This window comes from Berghia stephanieae, chromosome 4 (assembly GCF_034508935.2).
Source record: "Berghia stephanieae isolate SIO BIC M18660-M18661 chromosome 4, UCSD_Bste_1.3, whole genome shotgun sequence".
Classification (NCBI taxonomy): domain Eukaryota; kingdom Metazoa; phylum Mollusca; class Gastropoda; order Nudibranchia; family Aeolidiidae; genus Berghia; species Berghia stephanieae.
This window is the reverse complement of record NC_088363.1, coordinates 73912642-73936242: the sequence shown is the minus strand read 5'-3', so window position 1 is coordinate 73936242 and position 23601 is coordinate 73912642. Positions and strand designations below refer to the sequence as shown.

At 37.3% G+C, this 23601-nt stretch overlaps 2 protein-coding genes across 2 annotated transcripts; one reads left to right on the top strand and one right to left on the bottom strand.

The window, feature by feature from the left end:
- The first annotated feature begins 2616 nt into the window (after positions 1 to 2616).
- LOC144971218 (uncharacterized) lies at positions 2617 to 8196 on the top strand. The gene is made up of 3 exons (XM_078911728.1): positions 2617 to 3461; positions 3877 to 4008; positions 4431 to 8196. The coding sequence occupies exons 1-3, from the start codon at positions 3359 to 3361 to the stop codon at positions 4757 to 4759; spliced, it is 564 nt and encodes a 187-aa protein (XP_078767854.1). The 5' UTR covers positions 2617 to 3358; the 3' UTR covers positions 4760 to 8196.
- A 2907-nt stretch (positions 8197 to 11103) lies between these two features.
- On the bottom strand, positions 11104 to 23600 carry LOC144971216 (transmembrane protein 107-like). The gene is made up of 5 exons (XM_078911726.1): positions 23211 to 23600; positions 17495 to 17562; positions 17107 to 17207; positions 12325 to 16751; positions 11104 to 11280 (listed from the first exon to the last, which is right to left on the bottom strand). The coding sequence occupies exons 1-4, from the start codon at positions 23292 to 23294 to the stop codon at positions 16588 to 16590; spliced, it is 417 nt and encodes a 138-aa protein (XP_078767852.1). The 5' UTR covers positions 23295 to 23600; the 3' UTR covers positions 11104 to 11280; positions 12325 to 16587.
- Position 23601: the final 1 nt, after the last annotated feature.

The following is a 23601-nucleotide window of genomic DNA, read 5'->3' as shown; positions in this document are numbered from 1 at the left end:
ATAATTTTTACCCCTCAGATAGGACTGAAGGAACAATGTAAAAATATAATAATCGTCGTCTGTTTGGGTTGTATTTTTTGTATATCAAATTCGTTTTTAGATTTGTGAGCTCAATTTTTTTAAATAGACGCTCAGAGAACTATTACTTTTTATTTTTGGAACATTATGTTTAAACTCATCGTTGCCAATTTTTGTACTGGTGCTGTTCTGCAAAATCTAAATGAGCCAATAAGATGGAGAGAAAGATAACTGGGTGGGGTTCCTGACCTCCCATAGTGGGCAGGGAGGTACATACTGTGTCATCTATCCCCCTATATCTGTTTTCCAACTTGCTTTCTGTCTTTGTCTTGGAATGAGATTACTTGGATTTGTCTTGGCCCTGGCCGGATACCCTGGCTGGGAGGGGAAACAGTCAAATGGATAGTTATTTTTGGGAGATGATATTTTTTTCCTTCTGTCTGAACATATGATTTGTAAACATTTGAGACTGGTCCTCTTAGTGGGATCTTTTGCAGGTGTTTGGATGAGACTTTTAGGTGATCTCAAACTAAGTACACTGATAGTGTGCACTTGGAATCTGAATCTGTTCTCTATTTGTACCATTCCCCTTTGTCTTAATTTTTCTTCAAGTCCTTTAAAGTATACATAATTATACATTTAGAATGTTTTTACCATCCAATTTCCTTCCTTTTTACTGGCGCTGATATGATCTAAATGTGTTGCAACTGGGTGGGGATCCTGACCTCCCATAGTGGGCAGGGAGGTATACTGTGTCTTCTATCCCCCCCCCCCCTACCCGTTTTCCAATTGTTTCCTGTCATTGTCTTGGAATGAGATTACTTGAGTTTTGTCCTGACCCTTGCCCGGGTTCCTTGGCTGGGAGGGAAACAGTCGAATGTATATTTATAGTTTTAGGAGATGATATTTTTTTCCTTGTAAATCATCCCTCTGTTATGCATTGTATTATCTTTAGTTTACATATTATATTATATGATTGGTAAACATTTGAGTGTATTCTTCTTAGTTGGGACCTGTGCTTGTGTCTGGATGAGACTTTTAGGTGATCTCAAACTAAGTACTTTGACGGTGTGCTCTTGGAATCTACATCTGTTCCCTATTTGAACCAATTCCCCTTTGTCTTACCTTTTATTTTGTGCTTTAATTGTAATTCTAGAACTTTTTACTATCCCATTTTCTTCCATTTTACTGGCGCTGATATGACCTTAATGTGTTGCAAGCGCTGTAAAACCCTTAAAAACATTTAAAAAAACAAATGTTGCAAGCACCGTAAAACCCTTAAAACATATATCAGATGAAAGTTCAGGATTTCAGCTTTATAATGATTTACTCATTTTTTACAGCTAATTTCAGTTGAACCAATTTCATTTATATGCACAGAGCAACCTCTCTACAATGAGATTGTTGGGACCAGAAAAAAATGTGGTTCTATGACTTGCTTGAAAACCTGCCATTCCTAGCGTCGACTATTATCTTTGCCTGATGTATAATGATAGGCCACGACCTTGGTATCTTGATCACTCAACTGCTTCAACTACATCAGCATAGTTGCATCAACATCGGTATAAGCATTGGTCGCCAGTGCTACTTTTGGTTTTAACCCATGCTGTTCGATTTTCTTTGTTTTTGATGATTGTGGTCAAGTGATAAGGAATCCATACGCGAGGCAAAGCAAGACAAAAAACAAAATTAGATGAAGCATTCACTCACTGGTTGACCACTGTATAGCTCGCTCTCACATCAAAGGTATTGGATAGTCAGTGGTAAAAGTATGAATGGACATTGTGATTCATTTTTGTACTCGTGTGCATGATTAGCATCCAGAAATACCTATTGTGGGTTAATAGCGCAGCATCTTATAACTGAGGCTTGTCTCATGGTGTGGAATGTTCACTAGTTGGTTGATCGTTGTGGCATTTGCTTGCATCATGGCAGTGGACAGGCTAGTGATTGCTTGTGCAATGGGAAGTGCCAGGTAAGCTAGGTATTTGTCTTGCTTTGCCTGCATCAACTGATCCAAAGGGGATTGGATGCCACACAGGCCAATCAAGCATTTTCATAAGCTACGATTACGGGATATCATTGGTCAGAAAGCAAACGTTTTCATTGGACCAGGAATTCCGTTTGACTGTCAATTTGAAGTTGGCAATTCAACTTTTACTGAAATCACATCGTTATGGTGAGTTTTAAAAAAATATTTATTACTAATGATATATAGGGAAAAAAAATCGAGACTTGGACTCCATGTCCTAAAGAGAGAATGTCGCTATAATGGATCTTGCTACAGGCAGGCTTCACTGTATATAATATATTCTGTCACCAATTCTAGGTAAGAAAAAGCAGTTTTTTTTTAATTTTAGGCCAAGAACTTTCTTTAACAAATGATGCATGGATAAAACTATCCAGTGACAATGCTTCATTTTGACATGTGATGAAACTGTTTATGTGCATTATACCATATTATATCAGTTGATAGTTTTTAAAAGCTAATATTAATATATGTATATTAATGTATAGAATTCCTTTTTTTTTCAAGAACAATACAAACTTGGAATAGCCCTAAATTTGAAACGAAACATGCAGCAGATTTTATGAACGCAGTTAACCCTATTTCTTACACCCACTAAATATTCCTATTTCTGTCTTGTGGGGTGTATCACACCCCCTAACAATTACTGTTGAATCTATCGGTATATTCCGATTTTTGTCCATTGGGGTGTAACACACCCCCCTACATATAGATAAGCATTAATAAGAAACCCCCTATTTCAAACATTGGGGTGTAACACACCCCACCACTTTTGTCACTGTTTTATTAGTATCTTCAACATTTGGTCCCCGAATATTAAGGTATTTAGTTACTTTTTTGTTGCCAATTTAAGTTCTCTGGCAACTTGTAAATTACAATTGGCCACCATTTCCTTTTCCTGTGAATGGAAAGTTACACCTGTTGAACCGTTTGAAGCAAAGAATATATGTGTTTTTAATCCAGCAACATACCCACCTGGTAAGTAGAGTTCTTCTCTATAATTTCATTTCAACTATGTATTCCTTTATGTTTGAACAGCATACCTCTAAATAGTTTTGCTTTAGACTCGTTTCACAATCTCTTATATCCTATTGATTAGCCTTTCTACTTCTACTTTCTAGTTACATGTTCTAAGGCAGCTAAACGTAATCACAGACTAGTAATGCAACTAAATGCAACACTTTAAATTGATATGTTTATAACTCCTAACCCTAAAAATGATAATTCATAGATGAACAGAGCAGGAAGAAATAATTCAATTTATACATTTCTTCACTTATTTGTTCTTACAGTTCTATTCTTTCTTTGATCATGGATGGGGAGAGATCAAATATTTTTGACACCTTCAGTACTGGAGACAGCTTGATTTACACGGATCTGCAGCCTGCTCAAGTTGATTCATCACCTACACACGGTAAGTTCTATTGCCATGTCCTTTTTAATTTCGTCATTGATTGTGTTCATGTGTGTATTATTGGATTAAATACGGTAACAACTTAATTTGTTATTGATCCGTAAAATTACTTGCTCTATATGGAAAACTTGAGACCACTTAAAATCAGGCACATGGCAGTAACACTATAGGAGCTATACATGTATTTATTGGTCAATGAAAGCAAAGAGGCGCCTAGAGCAGGGCTTGAACCGGTGTCATCCAGGCAAAAAGTGCAATGCCTCGACAGTCACATAACCTCACCTCCATTCGATCGTTGATGGTATTGTTTTAGTTTTAGCATTTACTTCATTTTTACAATATCACAGGTTTATAAATGTTATATATCCTATTTTTCGTTCATAAATCTTATCTCACTTTGTATTCCCTGAACCAGATCAAAATGGGGCCCAATATTCTCATTCAGATTCTGACTGCAATGTACCACCATCCCAGCTACCTAATGAAGAATACGTGTGCAATGATCCATTTTCTACTGAAATGCAGGCCCAGGATAATGCTGAGTTAGGTAGGTTTTACAATTATATTATAAAATTACCTAACACTATTATTCAGAATCAAAATGATTAGATTACAGACTTGATCAATTAGGTGAGGCTTACACCGTCAAGAGTCTATAAAGCAGAACATAACCATTGTTATTAGACTGTAGTCTATTCTGGATGAAAAGTATTTATGCTTTAGTATATCATTTTTCACCATTTTATTGTCCACTCATTGGTGGTCTGATCAGGTTGAGGTAGACCAGCGTTCAATCCAACAGAAAGTTTAAACTGATTTTGCTATTCTAAAGTTTAGAATTGCAATTACCTTGAGGAAAATAGCCCTTGAAGAAGAAGAGCATTAGTTAATTACTGGGGCTTGTCTCTATGTCATGTTCTTTCTTCTAATTCTAATCATTTAAATTCATTTATCTATTTTTGCTTTCAGACTATTCCTATGCAGAGCAGTTAGACTGGATCCCTGACAATGATTTAACAGATGATGAAATGAATCTGAGAACATCAGATGAGAGCAGTGATGACGAAGATTTCCCTGCTGTATTGGCTGATTCAGATCCTGACTCAGAGCTGGAAGAAGAAAACCTTGAGGATCAAAATGTTCATTATCAGCTTCCATTGCCAGCAACAAGCAACATCATAGTCAGCAAAATGGTTCAGTGGTATGGAGCAAGGTCCCAACTCCTCAAGTGGGAAGAACACCGACTAGAAATGTGTACAGGCCTCCAACGTCACATGTCAGGAATCAGAAAACCGTGAACTCTGTCGTCTCTGCCTTCAGTTTGATATTCACAGAGGTCATCATTTACATGATAGTCAAGATGACAAATCTAGAGGGTATGAGGCGGAAAGGAACTCGATGGCAACCTGTGGACCTATTGGAAATGCGCGCCTTGATTGGTCTCTTTATTCATTTAGGGGCACGCAAGCTGAGTCTTTTGAGGGCATCTAAGATTTGGCATGGAGCATCGGCCGACAGTGTTGCAATGTGCACAATGAGCTTCAGGCGCTTCATTGAGTTATGTACAGTTTTGAGGTTTGATGACAAAGAGAAGAGATCAAGAAGACAAGTAAGGATGTGTTTGCACCATTGAGGGATCTGTTCACAAAAGTCAATAACAATTTACAGAAATCTTACATACCATCTCAAAGCCTGACAGTCGATGAACAACTTGTGCCATGGAGGGGCCGATGTAAATTTTTACAATACCTCCCCAGCAAACCTGACAAATACGGACTCAAGCTGTTTCTTATTTGCGATAGCAAGACTGCATACCCGTTGAGTGGAATACCGTATTTAGGCCGACATGGAGACAGAAAGACAAATTTAGGAAGGGAGATTGTAAAAGAACTGGCTACACCCTACTACAAGAGTGGTCGCAATGTGACTTGTGACAACTTTTTCACAGATCTCGAACTGGCACGGTACTTATCAAAAAGAGGCCTATCGCTTATAGGGACAGTACGGAAAAACAAGGCTTTTTTACCAAGGATTTTCCAAACAGGAAAGGATATTGGAAAATATGATAGTAGCTTCTTATTTACCGAAGAAGAAAGCTTAGTTGCCTACAAGTCTAATGACAAGAAGCACGTCGTGGTTCTCAGCACAATGCACCATGCAGCAGATGTGGACACCGACGATAGAAAGAAGAAACCGATAATAGTACAAGATTATAATAAGACAAAAGGGGGTGTCGATACATTCGACTACATGTGCCACAGTTACTCCTGTAAGCGAAAGACGAGGCGGTGGCCAATGGTCTTGTTCTACAATCTCCTCGACACAGCAGTGGTAGCGTCCCATGTGATCTACAAAGATGTATTCCCTGCTGATACCCAAACCCACACAGACAGAGGAAAGTTTAATGAGCTCTTGGCAAAGGACTTGCTCTTTGAGCACTTACAGAGGAGAATGTCACTGGCAAGGACGAATAGAAGAGTAAATCTTTCTTATGAAATCCTCAAGCTTGAAATGAAGTTGTGCTTGGAAGTCCATACAAGGCAATCAGGACAGAAGAGGAAAGCTAGCCAAGGGAGATGCACCATGTGTCCCAGGAAAAAGGACAGAAAAGTCAAGCAAGTCTGTTTGAAATGTGACGCCTTCATTTGCAACGATCACAGCTCACTCATTTGCTCTGTTTGTATGCCGGTTTGATTATGAGCCATTGATCATTTGCCCTGTGATTGGTTGGATTTTGTTTCCATTTATCTGTTCTCATATTTGATTTCATTTTAATTAAATTCTTTTTCTCTACTCAGGTATTTGCCTTGTTTCTTGATTACGTGTTGCATACCTAAAGTTGTGTAGTATGCCTTGTCCAACAGCATTAGCTCAGTTGATAACACACTGGACTTCAGTTGCATACGATGCCTGATTCAGTCCCCAAGGGTAGTCTTTTTTCAGCGAGTGAGAATCTTACGCTTATCAAATCATAATTGGAAAGTATCCTGCGTGAAACCATCATCCTATTCAAGGGGTATCAAGAAATTGTTCCTAATCCATACCATGCTACATGATCCAGAGTAAGCCCTATGCCTATAAGTATAAGTGTAAGCGTCCATGATCTTGAAGATCTTGAGTTGCATAGCTCTACTTGCTGAAATATGTAAAAATCAGTGTTACTGTGAAAATAAAAAGTTGTTGATGGACTTACAACTAACAACTGACCAAATTGGACCTTGATTACACAAAGAAAGCGTCTCTTTCCTATTCTTCACGCCAGGATAGGCATATTGAAAATAAAATCACAGGATTGGAGACGAGTACATCAGCCCATGTGCTTCAATTTGGGATTTGAACCGGGGCATAAAGTTGTAAAACATGGTCTGGTTGGTCACTGCTTTGGTTCACACAGTGATTATTTTGATCACAACATTGAAAACCTCATGGGGTGTGACACACCCCAAAGGGAAAAATAGGAGGTTTCCGAGTTTTCTCTACTCATACATAAGGGGGTGTGATACACCCAAAAGACATAAATCTCAAAATCCAGTGATGACCTTCTGGGGTGAGCAAACTATGCACGTGAGATAAACAAAATTTGGACAGGTGATAGATGGGGTCAATTTAGGAAAAGTCATGAAATTTGAAGGCTTTAGGACAAAAACTGTTGATTTTAGAGCGAAAAAATATGGGGTTGGGGTGTGATACACCCCAATGGTAGAAATAGGGTTAAAAAGGGGCTTTGTAATATTACATTTACCATTGATAGTGACTATTGTGTCTATATTATTATATTATAACTACGAATTAATATTATGTTGTTATAATTTGTGATCTCCCATAGTGGGCAGGGAGGTACTTACTGTGTCTTCTATCCCTCTATATATGTTTTCCAACTTGCTTTCTGTCTTTGTCTTGGTTTTGTCATGGCCCTGACCGGAGTCCTAGCTGGGAGGGAAACAGTCAAATGCATAGTTTTTGTTTTGGGAGATGATATTTTTTTCCTTGTAAATCATCTCTCTGTTATGTAATGTATTATGTTTTTTATGTATTATATATGATTTGTAAACATTTGAGTGTATTCCTCTTAGTGGGGGCCTGTGCTTGTGTCTGGATGGGACTTTTAGGTGATCTCAAACTAATTACACTGATAGTGTGCTCTTGAAATCTACGTCTGTTCCCAATTTGAACCAATTCCCCTTTGTCTCCCTTATTCTTGGATGCTTTAATTGTAATCTAGAACTTTTTACTATACCATTTTCTTCCTTTTTACTGGCGCTGATATGACCTTAATGTGTTGCAAGCGCCGTAAAAACCTTAAAAACAAAACAAATATAATTTGTGATGAAAGATCACAAGGCCCTATGATATTATATGATAAAATTAATTTTAAAAACTATGCCCTTCCGCCACGACATCATAAGATATTGTCACCTAGGCATTCCACGAAAGAATATAGATAATTCATCAAACAAGATGTCTGATGTCAACAGGAATCACCCATGTTGTCCAAAGTGAGCAAATTGGGGGGGTTAACAATCTTGCCCAAGGTATAAAACGAAAGTGCCTGAATCGGGGCTCGAGCCCTGGACCTTCTGGGTCACAGTGCCATGCCTTAACCACTCGGCCACTTCACCCCCCATTATATGATATGGTTTGATTTATATATATAAAATGAAAAGTTTGATAATAGTCTATTTGTTGATTTTAGACTATGTTTACTCTAAATTCTCAATAAATAATTGTGGAAAAAGTAATGTTTCAGTGTCATTTCTTCATAGACTGTATGTAATTTAATATTGAAGTTGAAGGATAGATTACGGTTAAGAATCCTATGTTTTTTCCTCATCTGGTATTGTTTTAAAATATACTCTTCCTCTTCCATCTCCTCCTCCTCCTGGGGGGTGGGGGGGAGAGAAAGAGAGAGAGAGAGAAAGGGAGAGCACCCATTTAAGGATGAAAGCAGTTGTATAATAAACTATAAATTCACAGCTGCTTCACGTTGACATAAAACCAGTAGTCCATGGCAATGGGTCATAATAATGCAAAAATACATACAAGTCGCCTTTTGTATTGTGTTTTGAAATGTCTGGGAACTTATTCCTCCTCCTCCTCTTCTTATCCTTCTATTTCCACATTGTCGTTTGCTTATTCAATAGAATTTTACCGACTTGTGACTCATTTAAAAAACAGAGCTTTAAAAATTGAGCTTTTATATAGGGCAATATCCACTAAATGTGCTCAAAGCGCTTTACAAGGGATCACTGGTCAACAGCAACATTTAACATGTAGGAAGGGACATGACGACTATTAGGTGATATTACAATTTTTCGGACAGAGACAACATTGTTAAAGGCCAGGTATTCATTTTGCACCTGAGTATGGTGAGAGAATGTGAGTAAAGAGCCTTTTCCAAGGACTCGACTATACGCCAAGCGCGGCTCGAACCCAGAACCTGAAAGCGAGTGTCATACCACAAAACCACATAGCCACACATTTTGGTAATTTCAGCACCAGCAAAAGACGAGCGTCACATCATTTGACCACCAAAAAAAAGGAATAAAGGCAAAAAGGCTAAATTAGGATAAATTAGGAGCAAAAAGAATCTTGTTAAATTGACGTCCCTCAGCTCTTTGTTGTTGTTTTTAGCCAGCCATTTTTATGAGTGTATTAATGAGACTGTAAACGTTTAAGATTACACATAGTTTTGTGTTTTGGTACGTTATATCCAGCTGGCAGATGTTGTGGATTTTTAAAAACTAAATGCAAGGCATAAATAAGGCCAGGTACTGAAATCAAGGAATGCTGTGAATGCTTTCAGCATTTTTTTGGTTTTATTATTTCTTACCGGGCAAATTTGTTAATGCCCAGTTGACATAAAGAATTCTACTTTTTTTTAAAATCTTATTTTTATAAAATAACACACTTCACATCAAAACAGATTTTAATTTACTTTTTAATATGAAATAAAATAGATACAATGCACTATTTTACCCAAAAACAAATCGTATAGTATTAAAATAAGAATATTGAAATCCACAGTCATGAAAATAAGAAATGTTCATAAAAATTAGAAATATTCACAAAATGTTTTACATCAATGAAGTTATGTATTCTTAAATTTGAATAAGGCACAAATGTACATTATAAGATTACATATATACATAATTTTATAATGTTGCTCGTTTTGAGTCCTTATTCTCAATTTATCCATATTCCTATAGCATTATTAACTCACTCAACCCTAACACCGACTATATCCGTAGTTTACCCGGGTTACTTTTACCCTATGCCCATTTATTACATCTTTCTTAGACAAATTATAGGCGTAGTATCAAAGGTAATGTTTTTAGTTTTTACATGTTAATGGTAATTGAATAAAACTATCTATCCTACATGATCATTTTTAATACATTTTTTCCAAATTTGAAAAGTAGCAAAAATCTCTAGGATTGAGCGAGTTAAACGGTCTGTAAAAATTCTTGCTACTTGCTGAATAGCACATTGGTTCATTTTTAAGAATTCACCATACAATCCCAGTTGGTAACTCAAAAGTCTACAGAATAGAAAGGGGAGATGCAATGGAGCTTAAGATAGAATCTGCTTAAAATAAAACTTTTCACCTAGTCCTGTTTATTTTCCTTAGATTAACCAACTAATCAAAGTTTGATTTAAATAAAAACAATATCGGTCTCTGGTTAAATTAAACTGTTCTCTCTGCAGTGGCCTTTTTTTCTACAAACATTAAATGTAAAAATGACTGAAAAGGAAACATAATTTGACATCAATACCCATCTGCATAAGTGGTCGTAAAATTTTGAATTGAGGTTTTAGCCCCCCCCCCCCCCCCCCTTCTTTTTTTTTTTAAATTAAAATCATTGATAAAACATATAATTGTGACCAATTACAAAATAAGCATAAATAGCACATAAAATAATAACTAAGGGTCATTCTAAAATGCTCAGTCAGTTTTTTCCAATGCACACAGACTTTAAACTATCACCTTATATGATCATAACAAGACAAAAAGGTTTGCAAATAAGGTTGTTATTTTTTTTTTGTTTGTTTGTTTGTTGCTTTAGGTCTCTTCCAACACAATTGAGGTTATATGAGAGACCGCTGAAACAAAAAAACAAGCAATCTAACAAAAATAGTACAAAAGTAAATCAAAATCATAACCTAAAGATATCATAAGCTAAATTATAAATAACCAAGAACAAACAGGCAGAAGATTTACAGAATTAAAAGGATGAGTTGCAAATAATAATTCATGGAACAGTTCATTTTCTGACAGTGTCAGTATGCGTTGAGAATGCAATCAAAACAATTCTTCTAATTATGGTGACAACTCAAATTTAATCAATGATTCTACATTTAAATTATTGGGAATTGAATAAATATAGGAGTCTCTCTATGTATCAATCACTAAACACATTTATAAAGCTAATTAAATTATGAAATGTTTCCAGTGGATACACAGTTAAATATCAAAGTAACAATGGTTTATATATTATACAGTACTAGATGTATTCTAGCACGATGAATTCCAGCACGCTCTGCAATATGGCACACTCGAGCTGAGTGACCAATTTTTTCCATATAAATAAAAAGCTTGTGATAACATGAGCATCACACTTCTTTTTATTCTTCTTCTACTTCCTTTTAAGTCTGTAACTTCAAATTTTGAAGATTCCACAGATCACAGTATTTTTTTTCATTGGAGATGTGAGACTATTCCACTGTCTCAATGTCAATGGTATGAACGAGTGCAAGTGGGCATCCACTCTTGAGTAGGGAATCATAAACTTGGACTTCCTCTTATTTTGTTGAATATCTTCTTCTTCTTCTTCTAGGTTCCATGCCTGGTCCAGGCTTCGGATACTGCATGAATTATCTCTCTCCATTCCTCCCTGTCTCTTGCTTTTTCAAACAGCTCTTGGATTGTTAGGTTAGTGAAGCCCTTCAGTTGGTCTATGAGTGTTTTTCTTTGTCTCCCCCGGGCGCGTTTACCAGGTATTTTTCCACAACTTGCCAGGTATTCATTCTTATCCTTCCTTACTATGTGTCCGAAAAAGGATAGTTGTCGATCCGCTATTAAGGGCATTAGTTTCCTTTGTTGGTATGTTTGTTTTAGCACTTCTTCGTTCGTTTTGTGTGCAGTATACGATATTCTCTGTATCCTTCTCAAACACCACATTTCAAAAGCTTCAATGTTCTTTTGTGTTTCTGCATTTGTAGTCCAGCTTTCGCATCCGTATAACAAGATTGGCCACACGTAGCACTTCAAGGCTCGGAATCTAATCCCGAACGACATCTGTTTGTTTTTCAAAATGTTTCCGAGGTCCATAAAGGCCTGTTTGGCTTGAGTTATTCTTGCTCGTATGTCTCGGTTACATCTTCCATCTGTTGTCACTATTGAACCCAGGTATTTAAAACTTTCTACGTTGGTAAGTTGCTCGCCGTGAATCGTTATATTGCAGGTGTTGTTGTTTTCGGGGTTTTTCGGTATTACCATGCATTCCGTTTTGGTGATATTCACTTCCATTCCCTTGGCTTCACTATCTACTACCACTTTGTCAACAATCTTTTGAAGTTGGATTTCTGATGTTGCAATGAGTACCGTATCGTCTGCGTATCTTATATTATTTATGTTGTGACCTCCTACTTTTATTCCCTCCATATTAGTTATGCCCCTCATGATTGTTTCTTGGTATAGATTAAACAGATCTGGTGAGGCAACACACCCTTGACGGACTCCTTTCTTAATATGAATGGAATTTCCTGTAGAGTTTCCGATTTTGATAGATGCCTGCTGGGTGTAGTATAATGTTTGCATGAGTCTGAGGTCTTTCTCATCAGCGCCAATGGAGTTGAATATCACCGAGGGGTAATTTTTACCTTTGTCATTTAGGCCTTTGCAAAATATTGTTTCTTTGTCACGCTTTCTTCTTTGTTGTTGCGGTGTAAGATCTAAGTCATTTTCATGTTGTTTTCTTTGTTGTTTTGATTTATAAGTTTCACAGCTCTGTTTTGTATTTGTTAAGATTTCTTGGATTTCTGATTTGTGGTGAGGGTCCCAGACAGAACTACTATATTTTAGTGTAGGTCTAACAAAGGCTTTGTAGCACTTTAATTGTGTTTCCCCCCTGCCGCCGTATAAGTTTCTTCTGAGGAAGCCTAAGGTAGATTTTGCTATTTTACATATGTTTGTAACATGATCTTTCCAATTTAGTTTGTTAGTTATTGTTACTCCTAGATATTTTACAGTGTTATGTATTGTGTATATTGAATGTATGTTTTTCCTGTTGTTTGTGAATTTTAGAACCTGGCACTTCTGAGGATAAAATTCCATGCTATTCTCTATTTCCCAGCATTGTAAGCGATCTAGATCAGCTTGAAGAATTTCTTTTCTCACGTTTAGTTCTTATTGTCCGATATAGAAGGCTGTGATCTGCCAACAATCTCAGTTGGGTTCCTGGTGTAAGTCTCTCTGCCTTTATCATAAATGAAGATTAAGAATAGGAGGGGGTCAAGAACTTCCATACACTTGGATTCTAGCACACTTTTTGGCTTCTCCCTAGAGTATGCTTTAATCCAATGAGTACTGTATATTTTCACAAGTATATAGCACAACATGTTGTCGCGTAATCATGAGGAAATTTTTAAAAAGAAAGAAAAATACCGTAATCAGATTTTTAGAATATGACACAAAAGAAAGACCAGAGATGAAAAGTGTTACTGTTCTATCCAATGCAATATTTATTATCAAAAACCATCCTAGACCCAAGCTTGAGAAATGTATAATGTGCTATGATAATAATGTACCAAAATGAATATTCAGTTACTAAGAAAGTTAACAGTGTGCAAAAAGGAGGACTTTGAAAAAAATGGATAACTTTGGTGCGTAAAAAAACAGATGACTGGCTGTTTGTAGTCCATATGACTGCAGTGTAAAAGGCCTATCTCAAGAAGAGTGCTTTTCTTAGAAACTGAACACTACAATTGGTTTACTATTTGTTATCGTATTTCCTGATTGGATGTGTAAAGAACTTTTTTGCCGTCACTCTGGATTCATTGGCTAAGAAGATAGGTATTGAGCCAAAACATTCCGTATTTCGTTCTTTTTTAAAGCTGTTATATTCATTTTTATACATCAGTTTTTACAGTCCACTGCTTCTAGCAGCTTGGTATTCACGTTGACATGTGTCGATATGAATAGATTAGACTGACTTACTTGACTTGACTTAGATGCCTTTCGCGTCTCGACCGAAAGATCGGGTCGCCTTGGCTGTTTCCAGTATTTCCTGTGTGAGGTGTTTCCAATATTGCCGGTCCTCTGCTAGGGTTCTCAGATTTTCAAGGTCCCCTGCAGTTATGAGACTAATGCTTTGTCCTATTAAGATTAGTCCACATCAGGTAAAAATTAAAGATTCCACACAGTGAATAAATGGAAACATAAGACTATCCACTGAGCCGAAGCTCAATGTCAACAGGTGTCAGCCATGTTGTCCGAATAGATTAGAGACATTACAAAAATGAGAGATAAATTACACATGGATTATAATTAAAAAGCAAAGAGTGTAAAAAATCGGATTTGAAGGCGTACATGTGTTTCCTTTTGCCCAAGAATGTGCTGAAGGCAATCAAAGTTTTGCAGTCGTAGTTATGAGTTATAATTTCTTATAGATACCATACTACCACATATTATTTATAAGAGCTTTGAGATAAACTTTTCCCGACTATGATTTCTTTGATGTAGCATTATATGTTGTAGTTGTACAGAATTTTTGTAAAATTAAAAAATTTCTGTCCTTGACCCACCACTGCTGTTGATTCTTTTCGACTTGCCAGACTTTCTAAACTATGCATTACTTTCTCAGACAGCATTTAAGGTATGAATTTAAAAAAATAAATTGATCCCAATAAACATGAAAACCTTTTGATAACATCTGCTTGAAAAAAAAAGGTATATCATAAAATGGTTAAGGAGTGATTTTTTAAAATAATATTTCAGAAAAAATTCTTGGTATACATATCATTTTTTTTTCATTCCTCAATGAACAAACAAACTAATGTACTTTTTGTATTTCAGAAAAACCTAAAGAATAAATTTTGTCTTTGAACATGACTCACTAAGGAATTCATACCAGCGGTTAACTCTGAATATCTGTGCACTAATAAATTCACACATGTAGGGATTCTGATACATGAACAACAACCTTGTCATGGACTCCAACTGTGAGCAGCGACATCTACATAGTACAGTGCAACCTCTAGATAATGACACCTCTGAACAACTGGATAGCGACATTGACCACTGGTCCCTATTATTTTGCTATATGACATCAGTAATAATAACCCCAAAATAGCGACATACATTTTAGTAAAACCCCTGTTTAGCAACAACGTTATAACAATGATCGGCAGTTGACACCGATGCATGATACCCAACCATCGTCATCTTGTACTCTTAAACAATGGTAAATGCTTTTTTACCCTCCCAATGAGATCGCTTTGTTATCGACCATTCAGAACACATGTTTACTACACTGCCTGGAATCAGCCTTAGTTCAAATGGAACCACAGCAAAAGAAGTTTTCCATTAGTGGATAGAATTCTCAAGGGTCCATTAATTTTCCCTGTTAGCTACCTGTCTTGAGGTCAGCAGAGGTCAACTGATAGCCAATGCCGTGTCCAATGGGAGCAATTATGGATATTTAAGGTCTTATAATATGTTGGAATAGCGGGAAAGTAATAACAGCCTCGTTCACTTTATTATTTACATTTGAAAAATTAATTGTTTTTCAAAAAATTAGTGCAAATTTGATATTATTGTGGTCAGTACCTATTTTTTTTTTTGGGAGGGGGGGGGGGGGGGGGGGGGGGGGGAAGGGGAGGTTGTTTTTAATATCGCAAGATGTCGACATACTGAATTAAAGTGCTTGTAACTTTTGGTGCACTGAAAAATTTCGGTATTCAAAACTCATCAGCAGTATTGCACGGATTTTAACTAAAATCAAAACTAGATGTGTGCATCTGCGTTCTTATGCAGTATTATAATATTAGCACTTTATTGTCTTGATTATTCTTAGTTTTGTTAAATGGCAGTTGAGCACTGTTTACGATCAAAACAATGACAATACACATTGGAGTGAAAGAGTAACTGGTATGCCCTTTGTAAACAATTCTAACTTTGTTGAGATGTGTCTTCTCTTAGGCACTAGTCCACGTGGGTCTTATCAAGCCCCCTTGCTGCCATCTTGAAAACCCCAGAATAATGACACCCCTGGATAATGACATGATTTTCCAGTCCCAGGCAATGTCGTTATCCAGGGGTTGCACCTCTATTGTATGATATGCTGTGCCCGTAAGTTAAGATGACTCGACAGCTATTGGTGTGTATGCTGTCAAAATGACAGCTGATGATTAAAATTCTTAGGAATCCACCAGAAAAAAAAAAGACGAAAAGGGATTTGGTGGACTGACTTATGAAATTGCCGCTGAGCGGGGTTTAATTATGAAAGACCATTCAAAATGAAAATATCATAGAACTTATTATCAAATCGTTTGTGACACAACTGTATGTGCTTTTAACATCAAGGTCAGGTAATCCGATGGATGTGAAAAATGGAGCAAACAGCTAGGAGGACTAACTTTAACAGTCAGGCAGAGTCCTGAGCAGATTACATCATATAGGCAGGACTCCACTGAGTTGCTTTATTACTTCCAAAACAAGGAATCACTATTTGCTACTGCAAGAATCAATGTCAGAGGACAGAAAAGTTAAGGAAGGTGCACACTTAATGTAACCCAAATTACGAGTGTCAGAACAGGTACTTCACTTTGTCCAACAATGCCAATGTAACTAACAGACAGAGGGAGCAAAAGACTAATTTTGATGTAAACTGATAAAACATTCCTTTTCATTATGGCTAGAATTAATGTAAAACAGTGTGATGTCAACCAATGCAAGACAAATGAAAATATTTTTCATCATGACCCTTCGAGAGAGAACGTTTTTTCACAAAAAATTACCTTGAAGTATTGAAAAAGAAAAGCTCTCATTTGTCTATAATTAGTTGATCTGAAGTAGTCTGAAGAGAACATTTTATATAAGTTGTTAGGAAATATTGATTAAGCATTATTAATATCCTTTCCGTAGACATAGGACAGCAATCAAATACACAAGTTCTGTGACGGCAGGAAATGCTGAACAAAAGCCAAAAATGTACCAGTACCACTCGAAAGGCCACTGGTCAAATAAGAAGTAGGAACAGGCGATAGCTGCTGCACTGTGAGCTGTGGTGGCTGGGATTCAGTTAAGGATTTCAAACACTTTCATACTGGAAGGATATTAGAACATAAATGTTTAATGTGATACATTTTTGACACTTTAACTCATAATGTAATAAAATGCCTTCTAATATTTATTTAATTTAGGTGGCAGGATAAAGGAACTACATGAACACGTGAGGTTATGTGAGCTATGAGGGTGGAAAATGTAGGAATTGGCACTACATTATTAATTATATTCATTTCTATTTACCATTTAATAATAAAGATGGAGTCAATTTCCTTATGCATTATCCATAGATAAATAATCATTGAGTACAATACTAAATCTTTTGGAACAAATAAAATCGAGTACGTCTGAAAAGGATACAAATGAGGCCTTGAAATGACATGAACATCGTTATACCACCCATAAAACCTATCAACTCCAGAAGAAAAAGACCAAGGGTTACGGACAAGGCTACAATTGATCTGAAAAGAAAGAGTTGAGTTAGATATGGTGAATAAAATCCAAAGAGAACAACAAAAACAAACAAAATATATAAAAATAGAAAAACAAAAATTTTCTGAATTAAGACTATTATTCAATCCTATAAGAATAAGAGTGAAAGTTTAAAACCATTAACAAAAATATGATAAAAGCATGCTTTATCTAAGAAGTAGTAAATTAGCCTGAACCTCAAAAGAAACAAAACAACTCCAGTAATAAAGAAATGAATATTTATTCTAATGGCTCTAAAAAAATAATGGATACATACTCAATATCTTTATCGTCATATTCTGAGTCCGTGTACTCTTCTGGAAGGTCGCTCTTGATGTTGTCATCCTGAAATCAAAATGATTAAACTTAATTTCGAATTATCAAATGATAATGGGGGGTCCCAATAGCTCAGTTAATAGAGCATTCGCCTCCAACACAGTGAGACAGGTATTGATCCTGGAGCAATCCAGAGTTTTTCTGAACACATGCCCACCATACAGTGGCTGGGTAGCTGGGTCTGTTAGATCTGATGGAAAGTACTTAGTGACAGACTATATATATATATATATATATATATATATATATATATATATATATATATATATATATATATATATATATGTGTGTGTGTGTGTGTGTGTGTAATAAGTGGGAGGTTAGAGAATCAGATGATCTCTGTTGAAGGAGAAATCGACTAGTTATAACTGAAACTGCGAGAAAAATAGCAAATTCATTACATAAAGTATCATCTAAGGGATAGGGCATAAGAGTTAACGGAAAAATTAAAGTCACGTTACAAGTGAATATCAGTGAAGTAGGTGTGGGGAAGATTTTATGCCACTGATTATTGTGATAGGTTTATGTTGTTGTTGTTGTAAGTGTTTTGTTATGGTATGACTGTCGTGTCTCAATCAGGCTGTTGTGAGTAATCTTCATGTTGTGTTGTTCACTGTCTCCCGCGTAAACGTGACGTCATCGTGTCTCCTATAAAAGCTTGTGACACCCTTCATTCTTTCTCTTGACCACAGCCTTATTCTCAGCAGACAACATACTATTTTTGCCTATCGTAGCATCTTCGAAGATCCAATCCGCCATACTTTTGGTATGTTATAAGAATCAGGCTAGACCGGGACGATTCCCGATGTGCTCTAGAGCATTTTTTAACCGCCCATATATGTCCTCTACATATATGGAGAACGCCCACTTCGGTGGAGACTTTTTCTGAACTTTTTCCTTATTTTGTACATCGTGAACGAGATTGGGAAATCCGTTCATGACAATTGGCGCTGCAAGCAACCCTAAACTTTGGGGGCACCACTAGTAGGTCTCTTTCATCCGTACCTCTTTTATATATGATGTCGTCTTGCAGGTAGGTACTGGTTTAGCCAGTAAAATTTTTGTGCCGCATTTGCCAGTTTGAGATCTGCTTGGCGTGGTACTGTCTTGTCTTTGAACCAGTTGACCAAAAACACTAGGCTGGGGTCCTCAGCTTGTGCTTCTCTCCACTCTTGCTTAGTATTTGTGAATATTTCTTCTGAATTGATCTGGTTGTGAGGACAAGCACTTGAGAGATCTCTGACAACAATGCGAATTCCAGATGACAATCTCTCTTCACACCTGGGTGCTCTTTTGATTTCAGAGTTGATGATAGGTAACTGGACAACATCATCAATGTCATCTGAGAATTTTGACCACATCCCACATCTGTACGCGGGTACAGTAATTGCATCCACTGCAGGGTAAATCCTTCAGGTCTATCATGTCTGCATAATGTGGGCAAGGTGTGTCGGTTTTAGGTGGTCTGGAGAGTGCATCTGCGTTTTTTAGTTTGGTCCCCGGTCTGTATTCAATTTTCATGGAAAAGATGCTCAGCGCTTCTAACCATCTAGCGAGTTGACCCTCTGGTCTCTTGAAATTCATCAGCCAGGTTAGACTCCTATGGTTCGTGCGCAATATGAATTCTTTCCCCAATAAATAGTGACGGAACTGATTGGTAAATCTAACAACTGCCAACAATTCCTTCCGTGTCGTGCAGTAGTTCCTTTGTTAGGATGTTAAAGTAAAACTTCCATATGCTATGACTCTCTCTACTCCCTCTTGTATTTGGAGGAGCTCTGAACCTATAGCGAAATCAGAAGCATCAGTGTCCAGTATAAATTGGCCTTGGGACATGTGAATCGCTAGAACAGGCGGGGTACATAGGATCGACTTCGATTGATCAAAAGCTTGCTGCTGTTCGGACTCCCAACAGAATTTCTTTTTCTTCAACAGCCTGGTAAGTGGTTCCATGATTTTTGCCATATCTTTTATGAATGCTCTGTGAAAGTTTACTAACCCCACGTATCTTTCGATATCTTTAACTGACTTTGGTGGGGGCCAGTTCTCAATCACTCCAATGGAAGCATTTGTTAGTTCCAGGCCATTTCTTCCTACCTTCCTTCCCAGGAATTCAACTTCTCGTTGAAACAGATCAAACTTCTTTGGCTTTAATCTAAGTCCAAATTGTCGGAAGCGTTGAAAAACTTGTTTTAAGTTTGATAAATGATCGTCAAAATATTTTCCAAGGACAAGGGTATCATCGAGGAAGGCTAGTATCCTTTTCTGGTTTAACCCTCTAAGCACTTGATTATTCTAGAATATGTCCTAGGGTTATTGAACAGTTCAAGGGGAGTTTATTAAACTCAAGCGTCCTTGGTATGTACGGAAAGCTGCTTTGTGCTAGAAATCTTCATGAACTGGGGATCTACCAATGGCATTCTATGACCCTCAACAAAGATGCAAAATAAACTCTCACAAATCAGATCACTTCAATCACCACCACAGTGTAAGTAATGACATGAGCAGCAGTTAAGAATTCTTATTCAGGTCAATTATTTCCTTGATAATAATTTCAAATCAAGGAACAAACTAGACATGGCATGGGTAGCCTCCTTAAAGGCACAAGACCTGAACCACTGCTCTCTGACTAGTGAAAAATGGTCAAGAAGAGCGAAAGAAAAAAAAAAAATGGTGACATTATGAAGCTACATACCTAGGAAGAATATGTATTACTAATTGCTTCCATCATCTGTAGTGCAGTCAATGATAGATAGATTTTACAACAAAGGATGTGAGCTTATGCCTAAACCCATAAAGGAAGAGGGTAATTATTGGCGAAATGTTAAAAATAATGTTTAAAGCAAGCTCACAAGACTGCTAGGAAACCATTGAAGACAGAGTTGAATAGATGAAATTCGACTATGGAATTAGAAGAGGCAACAAAGTGCACTTCGAAGACAGAAAAAAAAAAAAAAAAAAAAAAAAATTATAATAATAATTTATAACTGAATGCAATCCTGATCAGTCCTGCCAGCATCATTGCAGATTTCGTCTTCGGTGCAGTGTTATGTGTAAAAAACAGACACAAACTTTAAGAAGAAAGGTCAATCAAGAAGCCTCCAACTCTGTCATGACTCATATCTGTTGCTATGTACAAAAAGACAAACCCCAGACCATGGAAAGAAACAACAAAGTATGTATGACTGTCTGGAGCAACATCACGGTCTGTATCAACTGAGCAGAATAGCAACGAGTCGATGCCACCACTGTCAACATGGCAGTGACAGTGATGAAGGGGTTCAATTCCAAAGAAAATGCCAGAGAAGCTCAGCCTGATGATACTAGACTGGAACCAAAGGCTGAAGGAGAAGGGGTAGAGGTGACACTTTCACCTCCCCATCAAAGGGTAGAGGTTTCACCTCCCCACTAAGAAACTTCTCACATCATGATGACTCAAGGGCACAAGGGACTACTAGAGACACCAGGAGCAGACACCATGCACAGGGAGCCTGATGATACCCCAAGCAATCACAGGTTTGATGACAGCTAAAAAAGTGCCCTGAAACCAAGACCTGATGATACCAGGGTTGGAACCCCTCGGAACCACAGGCTTGATGATACCTGGTGTAAGCCCCCCTGAACCCAGAGACCTGATGATACCAGGGATGGTACCCCTCGGAATCACAGGCGAGGAAGGGAGAGAGCTACCCAGAGGCCCATCTGATAATGGCTCTAGAACCCGACCCAACCTGATGGAACCAGAATAAGCCAAGATGTGAGAAAGAGCCCATGAGGTTACCACGACGACCATGTGGGCCAGGAAATCATGGTACCCCTATGAACTGATCATGAACACATGGGTGATCACCTCAAGCAGGAGAGGGAGGGGATTATGTATATACATCAGAAGGTATTTTACTACCTCAATCAGGTGAGTCAGAAGCATAAGCTTAAAAATGATGATGGATACCACCTTGTGGCAGGACCTGTATTATAGACATTAACATGAATTGGTAACTGACATACCTTGATACCTCTTCTTCGGGTTGAAGGCTATGCCTGTAATACCCGTTCTGCACTATCTCTGATATATCTACGCGCACCTGCATGGTTGGGGCGGAACTGGTAACGCTTGTAATGCCAGTGTTTGTCTAACTTGTCTTTGAACTCATTCACTGTCCTCGCTTTAATTACATCTTCTGGAAGGCTGTTCCAGTTATCTGTCACTCTGAGTCCAAAGGAGCATATTCTTACATTTAATCTGGCCTGTCTTTTTTTTAATTTGTCGCTATGTCCTCTCGTTCTATTAAATGTGCTCTCTGGTAGTATTTGCTCTCTATCTACTCTATCTTTCTCGTTTATTATCTTATATACTTGTATCATGTCTCCTCTTTGTCTTCTGTAGTACAATGATGGTAGTTTGAGATGCCTCAGTCTATCTTCATATGGTAGATGCTTCAAATCTGAACAAAGCTTCGTTGCTCTCCTTTGTACCCTTTCAATTTTATCCATGTCACCGACATGCTGTGATATCCTCGGTGCATTACCATATTACCACATGGTTCCAACTATGCTTGTTTTATTTCTGACATTATCCCTGGTGATTGTCATCTTGTCTATTAATTAATAAAGAGATTCCCTGGCCTGCTAGCAATAATGTAAATACTAAATAAGCTCTATTTTCAGCTGCATTGTTTTAGAAAAAAAAAAAATTGGGATATATATATATATTCAGCCATTTACAAGTGCAGCAAGCAACCACTGATATTGCCTTACAATTTTGATTGCTTATATCCCCAATGAAATTTAAAATATTGCATCCTTCCTAACAAGTTATCTTTTATAAATTTTGGTCCAACTTTCATAAGTACTATGTTCTGATATAGATATTTTAAGTAATGTTTTGGAACCCGACAAACTTATGCAAACATGAGATCTTCCCACTTTTCATCTATATCGGGTATAACTTCAGGAGGGAAAGCATTTTAGGAGGGGGAGGAATGTGGGGAAGATTTTATGCCACTGATTATTGTGATAGGTTTATGTTGTTGTTGTTGTAAGTGTTTTGTTATGGTATGACTGTCGTGTCTCGATCAGGCTGTTGTGAGTAATCTTCATGTTGTGTTTGTTCACTGTCTCCCGCGTAAACGTGACGTCATCGTGTCTCCTATAAAAGCTTGTGACACCCTTCATTCTTTCTCTTGACCACAGCCTTATTCTCAGCAGACAACATACTATTTTTGCCTATCGTAGCATCTTCGAAGATCCGATCCGCCATACTTTTGGTATGTTATAAGAATCAGGCTAGACCGGGACGATTCCCGAGGTGCTCTAGAGCATTTTTTAACCGCCCATATATGTCCTCTACATATGTGGAGAACGCCCACTTCGGTGGAGACTTTTTCTGAACTTTTTCCTTATTTTGTACATCGTGAACGAGATTGGGAAATCCGTTCACGACATAGGCAATATATGCATGCCAATCCTAACTGATGATAAACAATATAATTATAATATAACACAGTTTGGGAAAATATAACATAGGGGTAATTTAGATACTGAACATTTCTGACGGGCTTTTGGATAGAAATGTGTTTTGAAATATCTAGCACCTAAGGCGATACTTATTATATAAGACAACACAGAAAATCTACTGGCAACTCTTAAAAACTTACTCTCGTCCAAAAAATAACTATAACAAGAATTAGATGTGCTGTTAATGTGAGGAACCTCGCTGGAATTAGTCCTGAAGCTTGCATTATGTTATGTTTTACGAGACCCTTCCTCAGAAATGTAAGAACTACTCTCCGGTAGATGTTAAAAGACCGAAAAAGGTAAATGAATGGCGTCCGTCGCAACCGGGTAGAATATATGCTTCGGAACAAAATTCCTCACTTTATATCCAGTTTCTAACCCTTACTCCAACACTTTACATTTATAAGTTCATTATGTTGGGAATACTGCATGAACTACTGTGTAATTTTGTTCAAATAGCAAAATTTCCCACTTCGTGAATCTGTCTGAGCTTGAAATTTGTTAGGTTTCCTTTCAGTAGTTTACGAGACA

What these genes read in the sequence shown, in the direction of transcription:
- LOC144971218 (XM_078911728.1), top strand. Translation starts at nt 3,359, where the DNA reads ATGGATGGGGAGAGATCAAATATTTTTGACACCTTCAGTACTGGAGAC. An exon ending in TGATTCATCACCTACACACG is followed by an intron (nt 3,462 to 3,876) that starts GTAAGTTCTATT and finishes TCCCTGAACCAG; the next exon opens with ATCAAAATGGGGCCCAATAT. An exon ending in CCAGGATAATGCTGAGTTAG is followed by an intron (nt 4,009 to 4,430) that starts GTAGGTTTTACA and finishes TTTTGCTTTCAG; the next exon opens with ACTATTCCTATGCAGAGCAG.
- LOC144971216 (XM_078911726.1), bottom strand. Translation starts at nt 23,294, where the DNA reads ATGCAAGCTTCAGGACTAATTCCAGCGAGGTTCCTCACATTAACAGCA. An exon ending in TAGTTATTTTTTGGACGAGA is followed by an intron (nt 17,563 to 23,210) that starts GTAAGTTTTTAA and finishes TTTTGATTTCAG; the next exon opens with GATGACAACATCAAGAGCGA. An exon ending in TATGACGATAAAGATATTGA is followed by an intron (nt 17,208 to 17,494) that starts GTATGTATCCAT and finishes CTTTCTTTTCAG; the next exon opens with ATCAATTGTAGCCTTGTCCG.